This window comes from Rhipicephalus microplus, chromosome 1 (genome assembly GCF_043290135.1).
Source record: "Rhipicephalus microplus isolate Deutch F79 chromosome 1, USDA_Rmic, whole genome shotgun sequence".
Classification (NCBI taxonomy): Eukaryota; Metazoa; Arthropoda; class Arachnida; order Ixodida; family Ixodidae; genus Rhipicephalus; species Rhipicephalus microplus.
Genome location: NC_134700.1, coordinates 33376258 through 33401585, shown reverse-complemented (window position 1 = coordinate 33401585; position 25328 = coordinate 33376258). Strand labels below are relative to the sequence as shown.

Genomic DNA, 25328 nt, shown 5'->3' with positions numbered 1-25328 from the left:
TGCAAAGAGAACTTGGCGCTATGCCAGCGACGGAGCGGAAATTTCAGGCAATGGAGCGCGATCATGAAGCTGCCACCGCTACAAGTGAAGGCGAAAAATTTTTTCTTGTGCAAATGGATGCCCTAGACGACCTGCTATCTCGGACCCCGTGCCACCGGTGCACCGCGATTGGGATGAAGGTACGAGGAGGCACCAACTTGGACTTGCTGCAAAGCTTGAGCTAGTATGCTTGCATTGTGGAGTAGTTTCAAGCTCATGGAGTTCATCTCGTCAGGATGACACAAAGGCCTTTGATGTGAATGTAAGAGCCATTATGGCAACAAAACAAATAGGCAAGGGACAAACAGCTCTCAACGACTTTTGGGCAGCGATGAACGTGTCCCATCGTGGCCTCCATCACAAGACCTTTCAGAAGCACCTGAAGAAATTCAGGGAACCGCAGACACAATGCATAGAAAATTTCTATGCAGAATCTGCTTCTGCTGTAAAAGCCACTTACAAAGAAATGGATCAATATTTCACCAGGGATATAACAGTTTGTTATGATGGAACATGGCACAAGCGTGGGCACACATCCCATATTGGAGTCGGGGCAATTATCGAATACCATACGGACCTTATCTTGGACGCCGTTGTTCTGTCTAATCAGTGCCTTGGTTGCCAAGTAGGGCCAAAGCCTGGAGACGCAGACTATGCATGCTGGCTGGAGAATCATGTGTGCCAGAAAAACACCGACTCTAAGTCAGGGAGAATGGAGGTTGAGGCAGCTATCATCCTCTTTTCACGCTCACTGTCGAAGCACAACCTCCGTTACACAACGCTCGTGTCTGATGGAGATAGTGCCACCTTCTCTGCCCTTGTACAAGAAAATGTTTATGGACTGGTCCCCATTTCAAAAGAGGAATGCCTGAACCACGTTCAGAAGAGGATGGGGACTGCACTTCGCAACCTTGTGCAGAAAAGTGACAAGGCTTTGGGAGGGAAGGGCAGGCTGACAAAGGCCCTCATCGACAAGTTGACAGATTATTATGGCTGGGCCTTACGGAACAATTCCGATGATGTGGCTGCAATGCGGCGGGCAGTGATGGCATCATACCACCATGTGACGTCGACGGATGAGGAGCCGCACCACGACTTGTGCCCTGAGGGTGCAGACTCCTGGTGTCGTCACAATGCCAGCAAGATTACCGGTGTTCCACCTCCGAAGCATTCGTACAAGCTGCCACGCTGTGTTGCAGATGCACTTCTACCCATTTATGAGAGGCTCTCACAGGCTTCTCTTCTGCGACGCTGCCTGGGAGCAAAGACGCAGAATGCATCAAAGTCCTTTCACTCTGTGCTGTGGTCCCTCATGCCCAAAGAGCAGCATGCGTCACTGATTGCTGTGGAGACAGCACTGCATGATGCAGTGCTAAGATACAATGCTGGCTGCTACAGGGCCACCCAAGAGCTAGCTTCATCAGTGGGGCTAACACCTGGCCACCTGGCCATTCAACGGGCAGCCGAGAAAGATTCTCTGCGCTTGAAAAAGGCTAAGAAGCGATCCCTAGAGAAGATGGAAAGGCGGCAAAGAAAGAGAGTGCCAAAGGACACCTCCAGTTACGCTGCAGGTTCGTTTTAGAACTGCCTATGTGCTCAAAACTTTCAAACGTCGTTTTCTCAAAATGACTTTTTTTGGCTAGTGAGGCTGCTTATTCCAGCCATATCTCGGAACCACTCATTGGATTTCCATAAGTCTTTTTTTATTATGTACATGAATATATTTCTGAGGGGGTGATAAGCCCATTTTTTTTCAATATGTTGTGTGTGTTATTTATTATACTTAATCAAAATTTGATTGATAATATCCTAATCACGAACACAAAGTTTGATGGTCTGCTAAAACTTTTCAGCAAGGAAGTTCAAAAAAAGGGCTCTGTTACCCCCTGAAGTATCAATCTGGGAATCATCATAGTTAATTTCACAGTTACAGCACCTTTTGAAAGTTCTCCAGGCCTGGAATAAGAGAACCATGTGCACTACCCTGATATTCTGCTGTAACTTGAAAACCAGTGAACATAACTTGATGAAATTTTGTAGTTCTTCTAATGCTTTTGCTATAAGTCTATCCTGAAAATTTCATTAAGATATCTCAATAAACAAAAAAGTTGGTATCCGATGGTAGCCTCCCCCCTTAAGTGTATCACCGACATGCAAAAGAAATTTGGTGCATGCACATTTGAATTGTCTGTCACTAGTTTGTGAATTGTTAGCAATTGCTTATGCTGACGATGTTCCAGAAACCAAGTCACTGTCTAAAGTGTGAAAGCGCTTACTGTCCGCAAGGATGACATCGAGGAAATGTTGCAGTGTACACAGATGAGGACAAAGGGAGAAGGCAGTCAGTCACCCTCGTCTGCATCTCAAAATTAAAGATTTATTTAGAAAGTCTCTGTCTCCGTTGGGCAACTAAGTTCCAACTAATGCCAAGTAATCCCACTTCCGTAACATGGGTTACCACGGCCCTTCCACTTCTTGGCCTGTGATTCTGTGCATTGTGATTGCTGCCAATATCGTCACCATTGTCGGGCTCACTGCTCTCCATGTGGAAACAAGCAGCATAAACAGAGCAGATAGATGGCAATGCAGGTCGCAAAAGCGAGTGTGGGGAATATAGTAAAAGGCACGACCTGCAGCAGTGCACCATAGATCTACGTGTGTGCGCTGGAGGGGCTGAACCCTCCAAATCGGGACTCAATTACATAGTCATTGACTACAGAGTGTCATGTAAAGTGCTGCATAGCACCTGTGTTTGAGTGAACTAGCGCTGATTTTTTCCGCCACGCTCACCTGCTTTAGTATGGGCACAGCAAGGAGGAGTTCCTGGCACTCAAAGGAAGCCCTTCCATCGCATCTACTACCGTATTTACTCGATTCTACCGCGCCCTCGATTTAAACGCGCACTGGGTTTCCACGACGAAAAAAAAAGTAAGACATCGATTGCAACGCGCACCCATTTTTCTCGTTGGCCCACACAATCACACCACTCGGGAAAAAGACTCTTTTCGAGAGCGTGTTTCATTTAAATATGATGTACGGGGGAAGCTTGTGCCTATCTGACGTGCAACGGAGCATTGCCGTCACTCTAGTTTTACTGTGGCCCGATGTCAGCACGCGAACTTGCTTCGCCCCCTTCTTCTCGACGGTTGTGGTGCCAGGCATGTCGAAGTAAAGAGGCCTTTGATCGGCATTCTTGATTTGCCCAAGCAGGGAGCCGTTGTTGTGCCGCAAGTTTAGGACGAACCTCTGAAAACTGAAGCTTTTCTTCGTACTCCTTCGGCAACTTTTGACTTATGCCCGTTCGCCTTCGGAGGGAAAAGCCTTTCCTCTTCATAAAGTTAGTTAGCCAGCACCTGCTCGCCTTAAACAGGCTCCGCATTAGCCCTTTTTCTAAGGCTAACTGCATAGCCTGCACTTGAAGCAGTTCTGTGGTCACGGGCCGCTGTGCCGCTCACTGCTCAATCACATACTCACCGAGCAGCTCTTCAATTTGCGGAAACCGACCCTGCTGTGGTCCACTGAAGCCTTTGCGTGAATCTTTGCTGTCGACAATATTCTGCTTTTGTTTCCGCCAGTCCCGCACGTACTTTTCGGCAACTTCGAACGACCGCGATGGAGCCCGATTTACGTCCGTTTCGGCACACGTGATGACTTTTCTTTTAAAAGCGACATCGTGGTGCACTAGTCGAGTTTTCGGAGTCGGCCCTTCCATGCCGTCGATGCTAATGCACACGAAGATGACGAACTCCTCAGCACATGTACGAAGTGCTGCAGATGCGAAACCCATAGACAGAAATGGCTGACGCGCCATGCCGACGCACGTAGGGGGCGGCCATTTTGGAATGCCGTTGACAATAGAATGACCGTATTCATTTATTTTTTTTCGTACTCGATTGTAACACGCATGCAATTTATGAACTCGCTTAACCGGAAAAAAGGTACGCGTTAGATTCGTGTAATTACGGTATTTCACAGGAAGGATGGCACCTCTTCTGCACGGCCCCTGTCTATACCATGCCTTGCTGTGTTGCACTAAGCAGCATGAGCTCTTAGTATGTTTCAAGTAATGCGGCTTAAAAATGCACGTGTTTGGGTTACAACTGAAGGAAATTTCAAATAAAAGGGATAAATTGAGAAAAAGCATTTCTGTCATGACTTGGTCATAGTGAGGATCAGATGCGATCCATTTTGAGTGATGTAGACTTATTTTGTGACATTGCTTTTCTAAAATGCTTCTCATAAATACTCCCAAGTGCTTAAGTATTGCATGTGATCAATTCTGAGCATGTTTTTGCATCTGACATTTGAAACCTCCCATGTGTCACGCATGAATAGGCAGTGACTTTGATGGCTTCAGTGAAGGCCTTTATGTAGGCCTGTGTGTGTAGTTATTTTCACAAAGAAACAAACCGTATTCTCGTGCTGCAACGCACTCCTAATGAGTGGGCCCGTGTTTGCTTAGGTGCACAAGGCCATCCGGTCACTGCTCATGTTGCTGGGAGACTTCAGGCAGCTGTCGCTGAGCGTGATCCAGCGGCTGAGCTACCTCACCCAGCTGTTCCCACATACTTTCAATGAGAAGCTCTGTGATCAGCTACTGCAGCATCTGGGCTGCTGGCTAGAGGTGGCCGTGCGCACCCCCCACCGCGGTCCCAATGCCACCGAAGTTCGCCAGTGTGCTGCCATCATTGCCATCTTTCATCAAATTCCTGCAGCAGGTCCAGCATTTGTGAAGCCGCTCGTCACGCTTGTACTGCGTCATGAGCAGCAACTCATGGTGGAGGCTAGCAGTCCGTTCCAGGTGGGACATTTGCCAGGATGGCTCACTCTGTATTACGCTTGTGCGAATAGAGAATTTCAAGTTCGAAGCAAATAGAGACTTTGGTACAATAATTTTGAATCGAATTCAAATAGCCTATATATCGCATATTTAAAAACGAATGGCATATTTCTCATGACTTTACGAACCTGCACAATATTAAAAAAAAAATGGAATAAGACCTCTGCAAATGCCTTTTGTTTTTTTTTTGCATAAAAGAAAGCAAAAACATTTAGAATAGTTGCAAGATTTGACCTTTCGTGGAATGTAAGTGATAGTCTGTAAAATATGCTATCCTTTAAAATTTGCTGAAGTTAAATACATAAGTTGGTATAACAAGCTTTTTTATTGAAAAAATGAATCAATGTCAGGGCAATATTATTCTTTAACCTTGAAGTAGGGCTTTGTGCCAGTGCACATTTTCTTTGTATAGGTGTTTTTACAGTTTAGCCCTGCCCTATTGCAGTGAAACCATTTTTACAAGGTGCCACATGCACATTTATATGCATGTATTGGTTGATGTCAAATTATTTCAAATTTCCAATTACTGAAATTTGGTTGGAAGCCATTTCAAATACTGTATTCACTCTAATATACGAAAAATTTGAATATTTGCACAAGCCTGGTGTCTTTGCATGCAAGTAACCTTAAAGGGAGAAGTGCCTTTGGAAACCAACTTTTTTTGTGTCTGGTTGGATCTTGATAATAATTGGCAGAGACACTAAGAATGACCTTGCAGTGCTTCCGTAAAAATTTCGAGGTGATAGCACAAAAACCAAATGAAAGACAAATTATTTCTTCATTGAACTTTGTGGGGGGGCTGGAGGGTTTATGACGTGAAAAGTTGGTAATTACTGTACGCACTGCCAAATATATGCTGAAGGGGGCTGCATTTTCAAAATAAATTTTTTGCTGCTATAAAACTTGTGCATTAAAATCTCAATAATTCAAATTCTGTTGTTTCAAAATCCCACCTAATTCAAACTATTTCCGCAGATAGTATTTTGTAATATAAGTATAGGTGAATAATTTGAAGTGGCGGTCAGCACCAGTTCTGTTTAATCTTAAAACTTTTGGTGCCATGTGACAATTCCGAATCCTGACTTCGTCGCGAATTCGTGAAAACGGCGGTTCTTAAGAGCCCAGGGGTGAGACAGTTGTGCATATTGAACATTTTTTATACGTTTCTATTTTTTGTGCCAAGCTGCTCCAAAAGCATAAAAATTTCATAAACTGTGCCAAACTGCTCCGAAACGAGCAAGAATTTTGATGCCAACCTCAGCTTCCACGAGAGAAAAAAAACAAAAAAAAACGCTGAGTTGACTACATAATTTTTCGAGCAGCGCCAAGAATATTAAGAAAAGAACACGCGCCCTAGCGTCTTCTTTACTTGACACCTTTCTCGTGACGAAGGCTCCCACAGTGTCGCCAGAATTTTTTGTGGACTGTTTTAAATATGCGTGATCCAACAAAAATGTGCTGCCGTGCATCAAGCGTGCTTTTTCTGTTAGCTAGGCAGTGTATTCTGGCGCCACTTTCACTTCGCGAAAACCACCGAGTTAGCCATCCTAACCGAGTGGCACACATGGCGGGATTTTGACTGTCAGGTTCTTTGTTGTGCGTAGCATGTCCCTCAGGTCGTTGCGATTTTCGTGTCGACACTGCTGCAAGCACTCACCTATCCACGTTTTACGCACATCAATGTCTTCAGGTAGCGAGAGACTCACTTGATTGCAGCACTAAATATTCATCCATAGTGCACAATATGGAACTCTCACAATTTGCGAACCCGTGGTGTTCTAACAAGTTTAAATGGGCTTCTCAGCGCTTTGTTCGCGACTCATAGAGTGTCAGTGAATGATGCACAGTTTTCATTATTGGTGATTTGCAATACTTTTTGTTTTTTAATCATAACTTGCAACGAGCACTTGCAAGTTATGAGAACTTGCAAGTTATGAGCACTTGCAAGTTATGTTCGCCTCGCTGGGGTCTCAGCGAGGCGAACGAGCGCCAGTGTGGGGTCTCGGCGAGGCGAACGAGCACCTCGCCACGCCACGCTCTTGGAGTGAACGGACGCAGCAGACGCGGTCGGTACAAAGCACACAACATACATACATTTATTAACTAATTTAGACGACGATATCGTCCGCCTAATGATACACCAATTTCAATGAGGGTGGCGACTTGGGCTTGTTGGTATGGTTGCATGATGATAGATGGTAGCGCAGACAACGAACACGGACAAGAGAAGGCACATAGACACAACACAGCGCTAACTTTCAACAACAGTTTATTACACGCAGATCTCCGTGGTGTATGCGATCCACCACGCCAACGTCGCACGTGCGTAGCTCTAAAAACCATCAAATATAACCAACGCGCGTGTTCCAATACTTTACAATTTTATATTTTTCAATCTTTTTTTGCTTTTTCTTTCTTCCTTTTATCCCATGTTACCACAAACCCTATCGCGAATACATGTAATCAAGTTCCTTATCTGTCAACACCACTGATGGGCTGCTCACACACGTGTCACCTAGCTCTGCAATTTTGCCGGCCTCCAATACCAATCGCGTCATCTCGTGCCTACTTCTATTGATTATAACCGTTTCCTTGAATTTCGGTGTGCACTTACATCTCAGGCAATGAAGGGAAAGAAAACCATCAGGAACAACACTATTTACTTTGTTATTGTGCTCGCGCAAGCGATCGTTTATGCATCTACTGGTCTGACCGATATAACACTTTCCACAAGTAAGTGGAATGAGGTATACCACACACATGATGCACTCCACAAATAGGTTTCTATGTTTCTTTTGGCATACATTTGTGGAGTGCATCATGTGTGTGGTATACCTCATTCCACTTACTTGTGGAAAGTGTTATATCGGTCAGACCAGTAGATGCATAAACGATCGCTTGCGCGAGCACAATAACAAAGTAAATAGTGTTGTTCCTGATGGTTTTCTTTCCCTTCATTGCCTGAGATGTAAGTGCACACCGAAATTCAAGGAAACGGTTATAATCAATAGAAGTAGGCACGAGATGACGCGATTGGTATTGGAGGCCGGCAAAATTGCAGAGCTAGGTGACACGTGTGTGAGCAGCCCATCAGTGGTGTTGACAGATAAGGAACTTGATTACATGTATTCGCGATAGGGTTTGTGGTAACATGGGATAAAAGGAAGAAAGAAAAAGCAAAAAAAGATTGAAAAATATAAAATTGTAAAGTATTGGAACACGCGCGTTGGTTATATTTGATGGTTTTTAGAGCTACGCACGTGCGACGTTGGCGTGGTGGATCGCATACACCACGGAGATCTGCGTGTAATAAACTGTTGTTGAAAGTTAGCGCTGTGTTGTGTCTATGTGCCTTCTCTTGTCCGTGTTCGTTGTCTGCGCTACCATCTATCATCATACACCAATTTCAATTAACCTGCTACCATAAAAACAACATAACGCAGTGACACACTAAACACACAATAACATGATAAACACACACTAACACACCCAACACACTAACACATACCCAAGGCGGCGTCGCCAGCGCCTGACTTTCCACGTGGGACCCCGGCGCGAAGCCCGCGGTGCCGAGCACCTGGGATCCACGCTACAGACATTCGTTTGCGGCAGCCGCCACGCGCAGAAGAGGCTCGCTCAACTCTCGCCCACCACCAAGGCCTGCCTTCCGCCAGGGGCCACCGCGGCGCTACCACTCTACCAACAGTGGTACTCAAAGCGAACACAACGCCATCTATCACTCGACGGTGGTCACCACCGAAATAAAGCCTTGGGGCGAGACACGTGCGTCACGCGACGCAGACACCTTTACAGGGGGGTCTCAGCACCCCCACATTCCCCCAACCTTAAATCAAACCATATCCCGAAATCAAAAATTAGCTACACAAGCTTTAACAAAAAAAATGATATCGCATGACCATAATGTCCTTGCACCACGACACTGCCGCTGGTCGACACTGCTGCACTGTCCGGCTAGACTTCACCTCAGTTCCGGCCCCGCAACAGCAACGTTGCCGTCGGCGCGACGATCCGTCGCTAGCGCCGACACGTCTTCCAGTTGCGACCAGCACTCGCGAGGGCGCCGGACTGCAGGCAGTTGCGCAGGTCCCAGGCATCTCCATCGCCCGACCTCACGACCGCATTCCTGGCCAGCGACGCTGACGATGTGCAGGACAGCCGGCCGTGGATGACATCCCTCCCGCAGAATACATCAATAACAACAACAAAAGAACTTGAAAGAGAACAATCGAGCAGGTCCTCGGGAAGGGAGCTTCGAGCTTTTCGTCCACGTAGTACTGCTAGCTAATACATCGGTTGCGGCTGAGACGCCCATCAAAATAAAACAAAAATCACTTTTCCTAACCCTTGCATCGCAAGATAAAAAAAAAGTGAGGGAAGCAGAGCGCAACATCTCAACGCCACGATCCACCTAGTTGTGCCACGTGCGACAGGCGGCTGCGCAGAGCCTTAGGCCTAATGAGTCGCTCGGCAACAACCGGCATCCACCCAGTCTAGGCGCAGAAGAGACAGCCGCGAGGAGACCTCCACTCTGTGAGCTGGCCCTATCGCTCGCCGCACACAGCAGCTTACCGAGCGATCGGCGTCCACCGCCCCAGGCGGTGCCACGACGCCGCGGCACCGAGCCGCAATACCAGACAGCAACGATGCCCGGCTCTCTGAGCCCAAAGATATAGAAGAAGCTATTTACAGAAAATCGGGACAACCCATGAGGCTTCCGTACTCACTCGCTTCGGGCCTGGCCTACAAACCACGTGCTCTAGGCCTTGCTCACCCCAGGATGGGGACCGCATGGCTCTTGATTCAACAACGTTTTTTAAAACTAACAATAACAAAAAAATAACAACACTTGCGAGCGAAAAAATAAATAGAAAGTCAACCTGCCGACAAATTCAAACACGTTACAAAACCAATCTCCTCGCTTCTCAACAAAGCACACCACCGACGCTAGCAAAGAAGTGCCCCCTAGGCCTACTCTACTCCGGCTCTAACAAAATCCCTGTATTGAACCGCAAAAACTGTCGTCCGATACTCCAAGAGCTCCACGTTGGGCAGCCAGTGTGGGGTCTCGATATGGCGAACGAGCGCCAGTGTAGGGTCTCGGCGAGGCAAACGAGCGCCTCGCCACGCCACGCTCTTGGAGTGAACGGACACAGCAGACGCGGTTGCTACAAAGCACACAACATACATACATTTATTAGCTAATTTAGACGATGATATCGTCCGCCGAATGATACACCAATTTCAATTAGCACGCTACCATACAAACAACATAACGCAGTGACACACTAAATACACAATAACATGATAAACACGCACTAACACACCCAACACACTAACACATACTCAAGGCGGCGGCGCCAACGCCTGACTTTCCACGTGGGACCCCGGCGCGAAGTCCGTGGTGCCGAGCACCGGGGTCGCCACGCGCAGAAGAGGCTCGCTCAACTCTCGCCCACCACCAAGGCCTGCCTTCGGCCAGGGGCCACCGCTGGTGCTACCACTCTACCAACAGTGGTACTCAAAGCGAACACAACGCCATCTATCGCCAGGCGGTGGTCACCACCGAAATAAAGCCTTGGGGCGAGACACGTGCGCCACACGGCGCAGACAACTTTACAGAGGAGTTGTCAGCACCCCCACAACTTCAAGGGGGGACATGAGACCCGATTGTGAAATAAATTAGTATTAGGCCTGAAGACACAATTTCCAGGGAATATTCGGCTTTGTACACTGATTGAAAATATGTAATTAAATTTTCTTTATATCAATCAAAAAAAAGTTACAACTATTCTTAGTTTATGAATTTGTGATGCGACTTGCATAAAAAGTAATGCATCAAAAAAGCTATAATTGAACCTGTATATTTCTGAATATTCAAATAAAGCAAATATGCATTTTTATGCTAGTGTCTAAATTTTACCCAAAGTTCTCTTAGCTCTGAATTTTCACTGGTGATTTCTGGAAAATTTAAAACTTTTCTGGAAATATAAAAAGTTTTTAAACATTTTAACAAGGTTTTCTTGCACACTTCAATACCCTAGCATTCAAAGAAAGAAAGGATCAAGAAAATCGAATCAGTATTAGTGACAGAGTGCTCATATCATAATTCAAAACATGCAAACATCTGTATTTGAGAAAAAACGCAAAAAACTGAAAAAGTTGTGAAACTGAAAAGCCACAGCACTTGTATTCACAACCACTCAGAAAGCCCCTGCGAAGTAGTCTGAAGCAGACATTTGCTTGTTCTTCTGTGCGGCTGCCTGGAACGCCGCTGAAGATGCTGTTTCCTCTCCGAGACGACGGCACGGTGATAGTCTTTCTCAACCGCCCGCTGGTTACCTGTGCAAGTTTGATCTAGCTGCAGTTCACGTAAAATAAGCGAACTAGATTCCTTGTTCCCTAAGTTGAAACGCATAACAGCATGTGCGATGGCAGTCAGTCTCAACAGCAAACAATGACGCGTTCTTTGTCCTTCAGTGAGAAGCTCCAAATGACCGAACGCAAGGCCTCATTCGCATTCTGCATCTTCCCTCTGGTGCATCTTTGCAGAAGCTTCTTGTTGGGCAAGCGTTCATAAACAGAATGCAGTGTGTTGCTCACAGCCTCTGGCAAATTGTAATTGCTTTTTAGGATGGGCTCATTCCTTGCCATGGCTACATTATGCTTGCAAGAAGACTCGGGGCCGTGTGGACAGAAACTGTGGTTTGATTTCTCGTCAGTGGGTGCCAAATGATGATACATAGCCCACACAACCTTGTGCATCTCATCCACATTCCAAGAATGCGATTTCAAAGCCCAGCCGTAATATTTGTCAATTTTGTGATGAGGTCACCCGTGAGGTGGCCCTTGCCACTGACGCGCTCGCTGCTGTCCCCTTTGTGCTTCCGCACGAGGTTCTAAAGCACAGTCCCCATGCACTTCTACACATGGTTCGAGCAGTCTTCTTTTTCAACATTTATGAAGCTGTACACCTTAGCTTCTTTGACAGCACTGTACGACCGGCTGTCACCATCACAAAGCATGGTGGTGTACCTTAGGCCTTAAAGCGAAAGGGACCGCTGAAATAAAATTGTTGGTGCCTATACTGCTATTTGCCCAGCTTTGCATGAGGTATTTTTCTGGCATGAATGTTTGGCTTTCTATTCACAGTTCAGTGAAACCTCGTTAAACCGTACCCGCGTAAACAATAGTTTCGTTTTAAAAGTAGTGAAGCCAAATCCCCGACTCGGCGGCCATTGAACATAATGCATTTTGTATCCGCATAAGCTGTACCAGCGTATCGCGTATGTATCGGTTAATAAGTAGTTTTTTCAATTTTCGTTGCGCACTCGCCGCGGCATGTCGTCCCCCATTGGGCGTCCCGACAGAACAGCAAGCCCTAGAAATCGAAACACGCCTCGCCTGTTTGTGTTGATGATGATGGCGGCTGTGTTGGTGAGCGCCATCTTTTGGATTTTTCTGCAACAAGAAGCACTCGGCCGGCTAGGCTTCTGGTGTTGCCCACGCGATGGCGCTTTGCACAAACACGCAAACACGGTGTGCGCTTGCTTTGCTTTCTGTGCTTCTTTGGCCCCGTGCATAGGTGTTCTCTGGTTGATCTGTGCTGTACAGCTCTCGCGTCGTTTTTCACGTGTTGTGTATGTGTGCTTGTGCTGCTTCGTACTTGCGTCATGCTGAAGCTGGGACTAAAGCAACGAGTGCTGAAAATAGAGGAGAAATTGGACATAATTCGTGCTATTGAAAGTAGCACGACAAAATCCGTGCTTGCACACGAAAAGGACCTGCCGTTAACCACGGTGCGTGGAATTTGGAATTCCAGAGAGAAGTTGCTCGGCAGTGTTGCTGCAACTGCGAAAAGGTGCCGGCTATGTGGTTCGGCGTTTTCGGGTGTAGAGGAGGCGCTGGTGAAGTGGCTAAAAGCTGCACGGTCAAAAAATCTGCCTATCAGCGGACCCCTGCTCGTTGAGAAGGCCCTCGTTTTTGCCTCGCAGCTCAACCATGACAACTTCGTGTGCAGCAATGGCTAGCTGGCCAAATTCAAGGCGAGGCACGGCATTACCAAGAGGACTGTTTCGGGAGAAGGTGCTGCTGCTGACGTGGATGGCGCGGAGCAGTGGCAAAATGGCCAGCTGAAGAACATCTTGGAAGACTATGCACCTGATGACATCTTTAATATGGATGAATCGGCGCTATTCTTTAAGCTGCTACCAGACAAAACGCTTGAGTTCAAAGGCGAGACGTGCACGGGCGGCAAGTATGCAAAAGACAGAATATCAGTGGCGTTTTGTGTAAACATGACTGGAACCGACAAAACTTTGCTCCTCATGATTGGAAAGTCGGTGAAGCCTAGATGTTTCAAAGGCACCCAGTTGCCATCAGGGGTCATCTATCGCAGTAACACTAAAGCATGGATGATGGCAAAACTCTTTGAGGAGTTCGTGCGCCTCATCGATCGTCGTTTTGTGGCTAAGAACAGAAGAGTTGTTATTATTTTAGACAACGCTTCGGCGCATGTCGCCCTGGACAACCTGACCTTGAACCAAGGCATCATTCGAGCTGTAAAACAGCTCTACAAGAAGAATCTGCTGCGCATATTTCTTCTTGCCATTGAATGTGGCAAATTATTCTCCATCGACCTGATTGGCGCGATTCACCTGCTCGAATACTCGTGGCGGCAGGTTGAAGCAACGACAGCTCAAAATCGCTTCAAGTGTGCTGGCTTCAGTGTGTGTGCGGGCGACGCAGATGACGCCAGTGACACCATCGACCAGACTTCGGACATCGTAGACGAAGCTTGCAAAACTCTGCTAGCTGAAGTGCTGGAGCGGCAGGGCGTTACGGAAGGCATTTCCTTCTCCGACTTCAGAGACACAGACAGCGATCTGCAGACATCTCCGGACTTGTCCAACAAAGACATTGTTGCCTCGGTTTTCGAAGTTTCGCCAAATGATAGTGATGAGGACGACATGGAAAGCGACAACATGGGTGATCCAGGTCCGACAGTGGCCGAAGCTGCGCATTGCGTCGGCGTCATGCGGGTATTTGTCGAGAAGAGGGGGCTGGCGGAAAAGCTGGCTCACAGCATAAGTGAGTTTGAGGCCGCTGTCGTTGCTGCTAGGCCGCCGCGTCGTCAAATGAAGAATACAGACTTAGTCACGCGAAGTTAATAAATTACTGCACGTTATTTGTTCTTTCATCGCACTGCCTGAAGGTTTCTTTTTTTGACAGGTAAGTGAGCAACCTGACGCTATTTCGGTTAAACAGTACTACCGTTTAGTACGTACTTTTTCCGAGCTCCGGCCAACTACGGTTTAACGAGGTTTCACTGTATTCTAGGCTCTCAGATTTTGGACCACATTCACAGCCGAGGCAAAAATTGGAAAGCACAACATAGTCTAGCACATAACCTGAAAAACTTTCTATTACCGTTGCTATTCCAACATGAGAGGTATGTCCTCTTGTGTGCCAGCTTCCATTAAAAGAGACGGCAATATTTTCGGGGTTGCCGAAATTGAGGTCCTTGTAGAGGCACTTTACCACTGCGGCACACTTGGTAAAATGTTCGGCACAAGCTCTCGTTTCTGCTGGCTGAAGCTTCATTTTCAAGTACTCTTGGTACATTTTTGTGTGAAGGCCCCGATGTGAAACACCAATAGCGACAAAGGTGTCATTCAGAGCTGTCTGACCATTCCCAGTGCTCTGAACTGCACGCCGTGCAAACGTTCGAATGGGTTGTAGGTACTAGTGCCACCAACCCGTCGCGAGCTCCATTTCGAACCAACTTCTCGGCAGTTGCTGCAGTGAAGCTTCAGCTTAACGTCTACGTTGTACTCACGCGCATGGCGTTCGTTCGTCAACTGACCACGGCAGACTCGGCAAGCAGCATGTTCGTTTAGTAAACTGTTTACCATGTCGAGGTCAACCATGGTATACGTCGGGGTCGACAGACTTTCAGTGCCGCGCTGACTTGCAAGAGCACTCATTTTGCGATCGGTTGCCGAGACCGAGGAAAGTTCCGCGGCTTTTTTCTGGGTGCGACGCTCGATGAGTTCCGGTCAGCCGATGTCAAAAATGTCGCGTCTATCCTCGCAGCTCGATTATGCATACTTGAAGTACTGCAGGCAGCGGTTGCAGTCGCCGCCACATTTTCTCCGACTGCGAGATCTGCTGCAGCAGCATTCTCTGCTGCCTTAATCACAAGCGGTTGCGTTGTTTCCTGGTGCCTTGTTGAAGTACCACCGCAATCAGCTGATTCCGACGGCGCCGTGGTCGCTGTCGTGATCGCTTGTGTAGCAACGCTGCTTCATCGCGGAATCTGTTACGCTCTTCCGCCGAGATCTGCAGATATCTTCGTCGGCAGTTGCGATCATGTGAGCCGGCCACACAGGCATCGATGTGTGGCCGGTTCTGGGCTACACATGCTTTAGGCTTAACTTTACGTTTGACTGGTGTTTCGGTCGGCAGCCGTTCCGCAGTGGGACTGGCATACTTTTTTTTTTCTCTCAATAAATCTGGGGTCTGTTCATTTCGCGGTTTGTTTTCATGGACCAGGGGGTGGTGGAAGTGGCAATCGCAACTTGATGGTCATCAATATAAAGAAAAGAGAGCAGGCTAACGTGGGCGGTACTAATAACGCCTAGTTGTGCGCGTCTAGAGGCGTTATCACATAGTACTGTCCGCTTATCACTTAGTGCCATAGGCACGCGTTTTAAGAGATAGTCAGGTTTCTCGGCTTTTGCACCACATTCTTGGAAGTGGTCTCTCACCAAGTGGCCACAAATGACGATGCATTGCTCTTTTGTTGGCGGTTAAAAGCTTGCAGTACACTTCGCAATAGCATGCCACTTTTCTTAAGCGAAGGCCCACTGTTACATAACTATGATTCTTGTGCAATCACACTTTTAAAAATTTTTGATGAGTGTGATGCGTTTCTTTTTTCAAATGTTCCCCGTTAACCTAGTTTTCAAAACCTCTTTTAAAACATTATTTCATGTTTTTTACAAGAACTGGATAGGCAACGTGATATGTAAAAAGGTAGTGCAGTTTATACCTGGCGATCATCTTATCAAGAACTTTTTTCAAAGTCTGTTTTTAATGTGTATTACAAGGGAATGAAAGTATGCACTTCTGCCCCCATGTTGCTAAACTTTTGCTTTTTCAAGCTTTTGTGGTTATAGATCTTACGTGGTAATACATCCTTTCTATGAAGTTATAGGATGTTGAAGTATGGGTTCATGCAACACGTTGTCAAAAGCCCATTTCACGTCTAGTGCGAGCATGGCTCTCTGGGTGTGGATGGCCAGTTTCTCTGCCTTTTTTCTTGATCTGCAGAAAGACGTCTTGCATAGACAGGTGAGTTTTGAAGCTAAGCATGATTTGTGGGAAATGTCGGTTGCCCTCATAATATTCAACCATGTGGTTTTACACAATGCGCTCGTAAGTTTTCAAGCACGAGGTCAGAGATATAGTTCTTAAAGTTCTGGATCTTAAGGGGAGATGCAGGTTGAAAAAGGCGAGTTTTTTTTCAAAATTACTGATTTTTTATTCTCGCCTGTTTTGATAAGATTGGTACCTCTACTGTTATGAAAAAAATAATACAGGTCGAGAGCTAAGTGGAAATGCTTTGAAATTGCATCTAAAGAGCACAAGGCCGAAAAGGTCGAAAGTCTGCAGTCTTCGAGCACCTTGCCGCCGATAATGCGCCGCCGCTCGCCATTGTTAATCGCATGAGTCGAAGATTCGAGCCTCACTCTTCAAATACTAACAGTTTCTCTCGCTGATGCAGCGCAAGAAATAATAAAAAAAGTACTCTTCTGCGTGCTTTTTGAGCGCCGCGACTGGCTTATCACATGGTACAAATCGGGGACCGCCATTAGCCGCTGCGCGCCTGTATGTGCTGTGAAACCTATTTGCGAGGTCCATGTCTTGTCGGGCAGCGCAGCTGAACAATTTTTTTCTCGTGTAATTATCTCCGTTATGAATGAAAAAAAAAGATCGCTTGCAAGTTGTGGGGGTGCTGACACCCCCCCTGTAAAGTTGTCTGCGCCGCGTGGCGCACGTGTCTCGCCCCAAGGCTTTATTTCGGTGGTGACCACCGCCGGGCAATAGATGCCGTTGTGTTTGCGTTGAGTACCACTGTTGGTAGAGTGGTAGCTTCGGCGGTGGCCCCTGGCGGAAGGCAGGCCTTGGTGATGGGCGAGGGTTGAGTGAGCTCTTCTGCGCGTGGCGGCTGCCGCGAACGGTTGTCTGTAGCGTAGGTCCCCGGTGCTCGGCACCGCGGGCTTCGCGCCGGGGTCCCACGTGGAAAGTCAGGCGTTGGCACCGCTGCCTTGGGTATGTGTTAGTGTGTTGGGTGTGTTAGTGTGTGTTTATCATGTTATTGTGTGTTTAGTGTGTCACTGCGTTATGTTGTTTGTATGGTAGCGTGTTAATTGAAATTGGTGTATCATTCAGCGGACGATATCATCGTCTAAATTAGTTAATAAATGTATGTATGTTGTGTGCTTTGTACCGACGGCGTCTGCTGTGTCTGTTCACTCCAAGAGCGTGGCGTGGCGAGGCGCTCGTTTGCCTCGCCGAGACCCCACACTGGCCCCCCACGTTGGGCGCCAGTATAGTGACCCCACTACTAACTGCAGCGGACGATCACCGGGGGTTCACGCTTAGCCAGCCACAGGGCCGCTACTCCGTTTACTCGCGTGTAGCGCACCGCTCCGCGCGTGCTCAACTAATAAGGTGATTAGCGCGGCGCGGCAAATAGGCAGTGTTCTAATGCAAAAATACACAACACTTTATTGCCTCTGGCGGCACCCCGAACAACAGTACAACGTCCGCTCCCGGGACGCGGGTAGCAAAGGCACCCGCACGCGGACGTTCACAATAAGGGGAAAACCGCGAGCACATCGCAGCTGGCAATGGCGAGCTTTGACACGCCGGTCGGGAAGAGGTCCCTCGCGGCTATGCTGTGCACTCTCACGATGACCACTGGGCCTGGTCGCGAGTGTTAGGGCAAACCTCGTATGCGTAGGCCTTTCGCAAGTGCGGCTCGTTGTGGTACGACCACTTCAAGCACTAGGCACTGCTGTGGACTTAGCGTACGCTGCCGAAGCTAGCACTCAAGTAAACACGCCTCCCCTTTGGGAATCACCGGACTGCGGTGATTCCCAAAGGGGACGCGGACGAAGGAAAACACGTGCTTACCCGGCGCCGACCACGGAGAAGAAAGCGCTCCCTCGGTGCGGGCGTACCGCGTGCCCTGCCCGCACGTGGCACCATCTATCGCCACGTGGTGTTAACAGAGCAGAAAAGCAAAAGGGTGTGGCCGTGTGGCGGAATGCCCGCGAAATGGTCGCGGGCGCTCCTCAGATCTCCACATCCTCCTCTCCTTAATTTAGCCTATATACCGGTCTGCAAAGGCAGCCGGTCGTCGCCCATGCATGCAATGGCGTCATGCAATGGGCAACAGCTAGCCTCAGCCTCGCTCTGCAACTGCTGCTGAAGAAAAAAAAATAAAACAACACAAGTATACACTTGAAAAATACAATGGCTCTGCGGAAGAGGGGTAACGGGAGTTCATGATGCTCACGCAAGAGCGCATCCACGGCTCGGAGGGGCAGCGTCACTTAATGTTTGACTTGGGTGACTGCGTGGGTGCGAGAGTGCAAGGGGAGGGTTCTGGTTGAGGCCATCGTGCGAGGAACGGGCTCACTTTCGTCTGGTCCCACGTGGTGTTAACAGGTATTGGCAGGTTGACTTTCTATTTATTTATTTTTTGCTCGCAAGTGTTATTTTTTGTTGTTGTTAGTTTTCAAAAACGTTGTTGAATTAAGACGAGAGCCATGCGGTCTGCATCCTGGGGTGAGCAAGGCCTAGAGCACGTGGTTTGTAGGCCAGGCCCGAAGCGAGTGAGTACGGAAGCCTCGTGGGTTGTCCGATTTTTTGTAAATAGCTTCTTTTATATCTTTGGGCTCAGGGAGCTGGGCATCGTTGCTGTCTGGTATTGCGGCTCGACGCCGAGGCGTCGTGACACCGCCCGGGGCGGTGGACGCCGATCGCTCGGTAAGCTGCTGTGTGCTGCGAGCGATAGGGCCACCTCACAGAGTGGACGTCTTCTCGCGGCTGCCTCTTGTGCGCCTAGGCTGGGTGCTGTGTGGATGCCGGTTGTTGCCGAGCGACTCATTAGGCCTAAGGCTCTGCGCAGCCGCCTGTCGCACGTGGCACAACTATGTGGATCGTGGCGTTGAGGTGTTGCGTTCTGCTTCCCTCACTTTTTTTTTTTCTTGTGAGCACGAGTTAGGAAAAGTGATTTTTGTTTTATTTTGATGGGCGTCTCGGCCGCCACCGATGTATTAGCTAGCAATACTGACCAACGTACCACGTGGACGAAAAGCTCGAAGCTCCCTTCTCGAGGACCTGCTCGATTGTTTCCTTTCAAGTTTTTTTGTTGTTGTTATTGATGCATTCGGCGGGAGGCATGTCGTCCACGGCCGGCTGTCCTGCACATCGTCAGCGTCGCTGGCCAGGAATGCGGTCGTGAGGTCGGGCGATGGAGATGATTGGGACCTGCGCAACTGCCTGCAGTCCGGCGCCCTCGCGAGTGCTGGTCGCAACTGGAAGACGTGTCGGCGCTAGCGACGGATCGTCGCGCCGACGGCAACGATGCTGTTGCGGGGCCGGTACTGAGGTGAAGTCTAGCCAGACAGTGCAGCAGTGTCGACCAGCGGCGGTATTGTGGTGCAAGGACATTATGGTCGTGCGATATTTTTATTTGTTAAAGCTTGTGTAGCTAATTTTTCATTTCGGGATATGGTTTGATTTAAGGTTGTGGAAGTGTTGGGGTGCTGACACCCCTCTGTAAAGTTGTCTGCGCCGCGTGGCGCACGTGTCTCGCTCTAAGGTTTTATTTCGGTGGTGACCACCGTCGGGCGATAGATGGCATTGTGTTTGCTTTGAGTACCACTGTTGGTAGAGTGGTAGCGCCGGCGGTGGCCCCTGGCGGAAGGCAGGCCTTGGTGATGGGCGAGGGTTGAGCGACCTTTTCTGCGTGTGGCGGCTGCCGCAAACGGTTGTGTGTAGGGTGGGTTCCCGGTGCTCGGCACCGCGGGCTTTGCGCCGGGGTCCCACGTGGAAAGTCAGGCGTTGGCGCCGCCTCCTTGGGTATGTGTTAGTGTGTTGGGTGTGTTAGTGTGTGTTTATCATGTTATTGTGTGTTTCGTGTGTCACTGCGTTATCTTGTTTGTATGGTAGCGTGTTAATTGAAATTGGTGTATCATTCGGCGGACAATATCGTCGTCTAAATTAGTTAATAAATGTATGTATGTTGTGTGCTTTGTACCGACCGCGTCTGCTGTGTCTGTTCACTCCAAGAGGTGGCGTGGCGAGGCGCTCGTTCGCCTCGCCGAGACCCCACAAAGTGAAAGCCATTGTGTGGCGTGATCTGTAGGAATAGGCTACAAGCAGCTGGTTTGATTCGCGGCAGTTGTTGGCTTGCGAAAGCCAATGCATCAAAAGTTGTTCACACCCGTCAGCCGGAAAGTTTTTGATGCGGTAATGGATGACGTCAGCGCCAATTTTGAGAGGTCGAAAGAGCTCGCAGTGAGAGAACTTAGCAGGTACGACATTGCCATTATGTACGACGGTAAGTGGCATAAGCATGGCTGCAAAATGGCATGACACTGGACCTAGTTTGGATTTTGCAGTCCTGTCAAACTTCTTCCTAGCTGGCAGTTGGCACAAGGCTCTGCCAGCTGGAGCAGAAGTTCGGCAATCGTTTCATGGCCCTGTCTGTAAGTGAAATGTCTGTGAGGAGTTGGCTCAAAAAAGCCGAGAGGGACAAACACATGGTGCTGGCGTATTTCAGTCGCAGTGGCCACTACAAGAAGGATTGTTCTTTTTTGTGTGTAAATTACATTTGATTTAGTGATATCTTTCATAAATAAAAACCCAATTTTAACTTTAAAACTCGTTTTTCTCAAAACACAAATTTTGCCATTTTTTTTTCTAATGTGCCCCTCCTTATTCGGGCACTTCTGTGCTCGGATCTGCATGAAGTTTCGCCCAAATTTCTAAAGTATGACAAATGCAATTATCCAGTTTGAATTTCAATATTTTATTGTATAATAAAAAAAAATGTATGTATACCTTTACTAGGGTAGGTGAAATATGAACTTTTTACGTCTATTATTTTTCACGCGTATTACATATTTTGTGTGTGCTTCCTAATTAGTTGTTTGCACTCTACACTTTATTTAAAGCATTATAAGCTATGAATGGTAAAAAATTACAGAAGTTTAGGGATGAAAAGAGAGGGGGCAAAAGGGTTAAGGTTTTCACTTTGTCATGTTGCAGAGCTAAAAGTGTGTAACTTGCAAGAAAAGTAATTATATATTTGAAATCAGCATAAAAAGTTCCATAAACAGCTCAAGTTTCATTGCTCTAGGGTGAATATGAAGAAAAAAAAAAGTGTGTTCGAGTAGCATGTCCCCTTAATAGGCTTGTTTGGTTTAGCAATTAGCATGTTTAGGAATAGGCTTGTTTGATTTAGGAATCAGTACTTGTTCTTCTATTTATTTAACATAGCTTACAGGATCTTCTTCAAGCATAGTGTAAGGGGGGGCATTTACAGGGAAAAAAAGAACAATGAGAATGTATACACTTGGACTATAGAAATTGGATACAACTTAACAACGGCACTGATAATTAAGACATTGGTTATAAAGAAAATGTCAAACACATGCACATCTATGTGAATAGTTATGAAGTGTGTGGGGATCTGAGGCACGCCCGCGACCATTTCGCGGGCATTCCGCCGTATGGCCTCTCTTCTTTTCTGTTCTGTGCTCTGGTAACGGCGCGTGAAGATAGATGGCGCCACACGTGGGCATGGCACGTGTTCTGGGGGCTGCGAGAATTTACGTGCACGCCGGAAAGGGTCTCTTCTTTGTTGGTCGGCGCCTGGTAAGCTCGCGTTTCCTTCGTCCGCGTCCCTTTTGGGAATCGCCAGATTGTAGCCTGCCTGGGGACTTTGGCATCTCTGGCGGGTGTGTTTACTTGAGTGCTAGCCTCCGTACTGTACGCTAAGCCAACAGCAGTGTCTAATGCTTGAAGTGGTCACACCACACTAAGCCGCACTTGCCGTAGGTCTACGTGCATGAGGTTTGCCCAAACTCTCGCGACCAGGCCCAGTGACCATCGTGAGAGTGCGCAGCATAGCCGTGGAAGGACCTTTTCCCGACCGGCGTGTCAAAGCTCGTCATTGCCAGCTGCGACGTGCTCACGATTTCTCCTTATCGTGAACGTCCGCGTGCGGGTGCCTTGGCTCTCCGTGTCTCGGGAGTGGACGTTGTACTGTTGTTCGATGTGCCGCCAAAGGCAATAAAATGTTTGTGTATTTCTGTTATTCGAACACTGTCTGTACTGCCGCGCTGCGCTAAACGCCTTGTTGAGCGGGAAGAGCTGCGCTCAACAAGTAAGCTAGAACCTCAGTATGTTTCCATTCCGGTGGTACTGTACCGCTGCCCTAACACTCGTTAATATATTTCAAAATGGCGTCTAGAGATGGTTCATCTAGAATTTGTAGTGCCTTGTTATTTATTCTGTCGTTGCCCAGTGCCGTGTCGCAGGTTGTCACGATTTTATCTCCAGAGCGCTTGCAGTGGATGGAGTTGGGAGAAATGTGGGAGTCAGCTGTAATACGGCAAAACCATTTTAATACACGAAATGGCAAAAATCTGAACAAACTCTTTAAATGCAAAAATGAACCATGCGCAATAATGGACTATATAGTGAAACCGGAACTATCTTCAGTTCGAGTCAAGTTCAATCCTTAGCTCTAATGTCTCTTTAATCAAAGTGGTGTTTCAGTAATGAAACGCTCCTACAGTTCATTTCGTTGTCGTGTCGACTCCGTGCCCTTGCTGTGACAGCTCATCTTTTGTGTTTTTTCCATCATGAGTCGGGTCGCTTGCCACGTGCCTTTTTGTCCAAGAATGTGCCGTGTCTGCGCACCATCGGGTGTCGCGCGCGTGCGCCGCATTCCAGCTAGTGGCACGTGCCTTGTGCCCTTTTACTCATGGGATGGGTGAGCATGGTGACGCTCCGCCATATCTACAACACCGTGAAGGGCAGATTCAGTTCTATGTTTGGGTTACCACGATACTTATCATAGCGTGAATGTACAGTAACGTTCCGCTCTATACCAAAAGACTTCTTCGCTTCTTTGACAATGCTTCTCCTGGATGGCCGCATCCGACAGGCGTCCGACAGAATGCGGCGACTATTCGCACGCCGCGCGTGCATCCAACTTGCTGATTGTAGCTGCACGGCAGTCGCACCGGTTTGGCGGCTGCAGCCAATGGCAGCGCCGGAATGTGACAAGGGGTGCCACAGGTGGACGCCGTCCCAAGTTTCTGCCTCGCCGCTCCGATCGCCCTCGTATTTGTGGATATCGCCGTTGCCAGTGGCATCAAAAATATTGGATAGACTGTTTCTGACTTGAAATAATTCATGATTGACTAAAGTCATGCTTGAAGTGTACCATTTCTGCGAGGCAACGCTGGTTTCCAAACCAACGACAAGATGTCGAGCTGTGATGGAAGTCCATTTCGCAGGTAAACAAACAGTGGTACCGGCGGTGTCGGCGAACCGGCCCGCTTCGTTCCCACGTTTGCTTTTTACATCGACGTTGCTGATTAAACCTGTTGCACGGGCGAAAGCGTCATATAAGTGTACGAGGTTTTATCGTGTTGGTAAGAAGAAGCGCTGGACAATGAGCTCAAGTCGGAGAGCGGCACTATCGAGAACGTCGGCCTTGCTAGGCCTACGCTCGGAGTCGATAATGAATGTGGGCTGTGTCGATGTTTGTCGCTTGCAAAGGCGTAGCTTTGTTGGCGATGTTATCAGACAACAAAGCATGGCTACGTGAGCTTCTTTATTTTGCGCCTAATAAAAAGGATACGATGTCTTTCGAGCGTGCGAGCGTAGGGGTCGTACGTGGGCGGAGCCTGAGCGCTGATGGCTGTTCGCCCCATGTGTCTTGAACCGTCGTACGCGGCGTGCGGTGTCTCGCGCCGCATCGGATGCCAAATCCCACCATGTGTCTCCCGCTTCATGCGTCTTTCCCAACAGATCACTAGCCTAGCTGCGCCGCTCAATTGTGCTGTGCCTGTAGCAAGGCGGAAGGTGGTGTTGCTTTGTCTCAAGCGGATATTTTTCTCGCGGAGATGGTGCAACACATTGTCGCCGAACTGAGAAGCGTTTGCCCCAGTATCCAAAAGTGCTACGAACTTCTCTCGAGCTGTCGTTAACTCGACTAGAGGCGCGGGCGAGTCTATGACATCACTTGCGCGATAGACCGAGGGTGCAAGTGATCTGAACGCGTCGGTGGAATTACTGTTCACCGCGCGGTGCCCCTTGTAGATTACCAGTGGCGCCGTCGTTTTCCGAACCGCGCGGATGCTCCTGACCCGGTGTGCGGTCACGTTCGTGGGAAAAGTGCCTTGGCACGTCACTCGGATAGCAAGGACCGCGGAAAGCACGCCGGCTCAATCGTAAGTCGCCTCGATCTGGTGGTCCTCGCTCTGGCTTGCGTCGCTCGTTAGGCCTCGTGTGGACCACGTGGTTCTGCCTTGGAATGTCACACACGGGGGCGGCATGGGCCGTGCGGAGCGCGTAAGCGTAATGGTCCAAAGCGCGGTCTGACAGCTCCAAACCGTGTGGTACATGCTCATTAGCGAACGATGCTGATGCGTTGCCCCTCAACGTTTCTGAGGCTACCGGGCTGCCATTCTACGAACAGCGAGGCTCGATTGACTGCGCTGCGGGCGAATGTGGATGATACGATCGCGCTGCGAGGATGTTTTCTTGTATGTGCTTTGCCATGGTAGTGAGCTCTTGTAGGTCTGCGAACTTGTATCCCCTGAAGTGCGCCGCAGAAGTCAGGTGCGCTTGTCGCGTACGCGCTCGACTTCTTCTGCGGTGGTGGCGTGAAGGTTGGCACGACGATACAGTTCGTTCATCACTCATACATACTCTAGCAAAGATTCGTCTGGATGCTGGGTGCGTAGCTCTAATTTCCTCCGCATATGCCACTAATAATTAGGCTGTAGGAATTCTCTGCGAAAACTGTCGCGAAACTCTTCGACCGTGTGGCCGTGATGTCTGATTATTAAGAACCATCGTGCTGCTTGCTCCATGAGAGACACTGGGACCAAGCGCCTGAGGAGTTCGGCGTCATTAAGCCCTGTTGCTTGCTGATAGTGGAGCAACCGATCGAAATAGTCGTTAACGCTCTTGCAGTTGTGGTAACCAGTGTAAGTAGGCATGTCTACCTTTACACGTTGTCGCACCTTTTGCACGGGGGCCCCGCAGGGGCGTCTGCGTAAGCAGGCGTTTGGTGTGTAGCGACACCACAGACCCGAGCTAACGGGGG

The 25328-nt window shown here is 48.4% G+C and overlaps 1 protein-coding gene across 7 annotated transcripts in view; it reads left to right on the top strand.

Annotated features, from left to right (window-relative positions):
* Nipped-A (Transcription-associated protein Nipped-A) overlaps positions 1 to 25328 on the top strand; it is a 991444-nt gene that overhangs the window by 436598 nt on the left and 529518 nt on the right. For all 7 annotated transcript variants that reach the window (XM_075869412.1, XM_075869408.1, XM_075869400.1 and 4 more), the window contains one exon: positions 4502 to 4840. In XM_075869412.1, coding sequence (XP_075725527.1) covers positions 4502 to 4840 — 339 coding nt within the window. The remainder of the gene's footprint in view (positions 1 to 4501; positions 4841 to 25328) is intronic.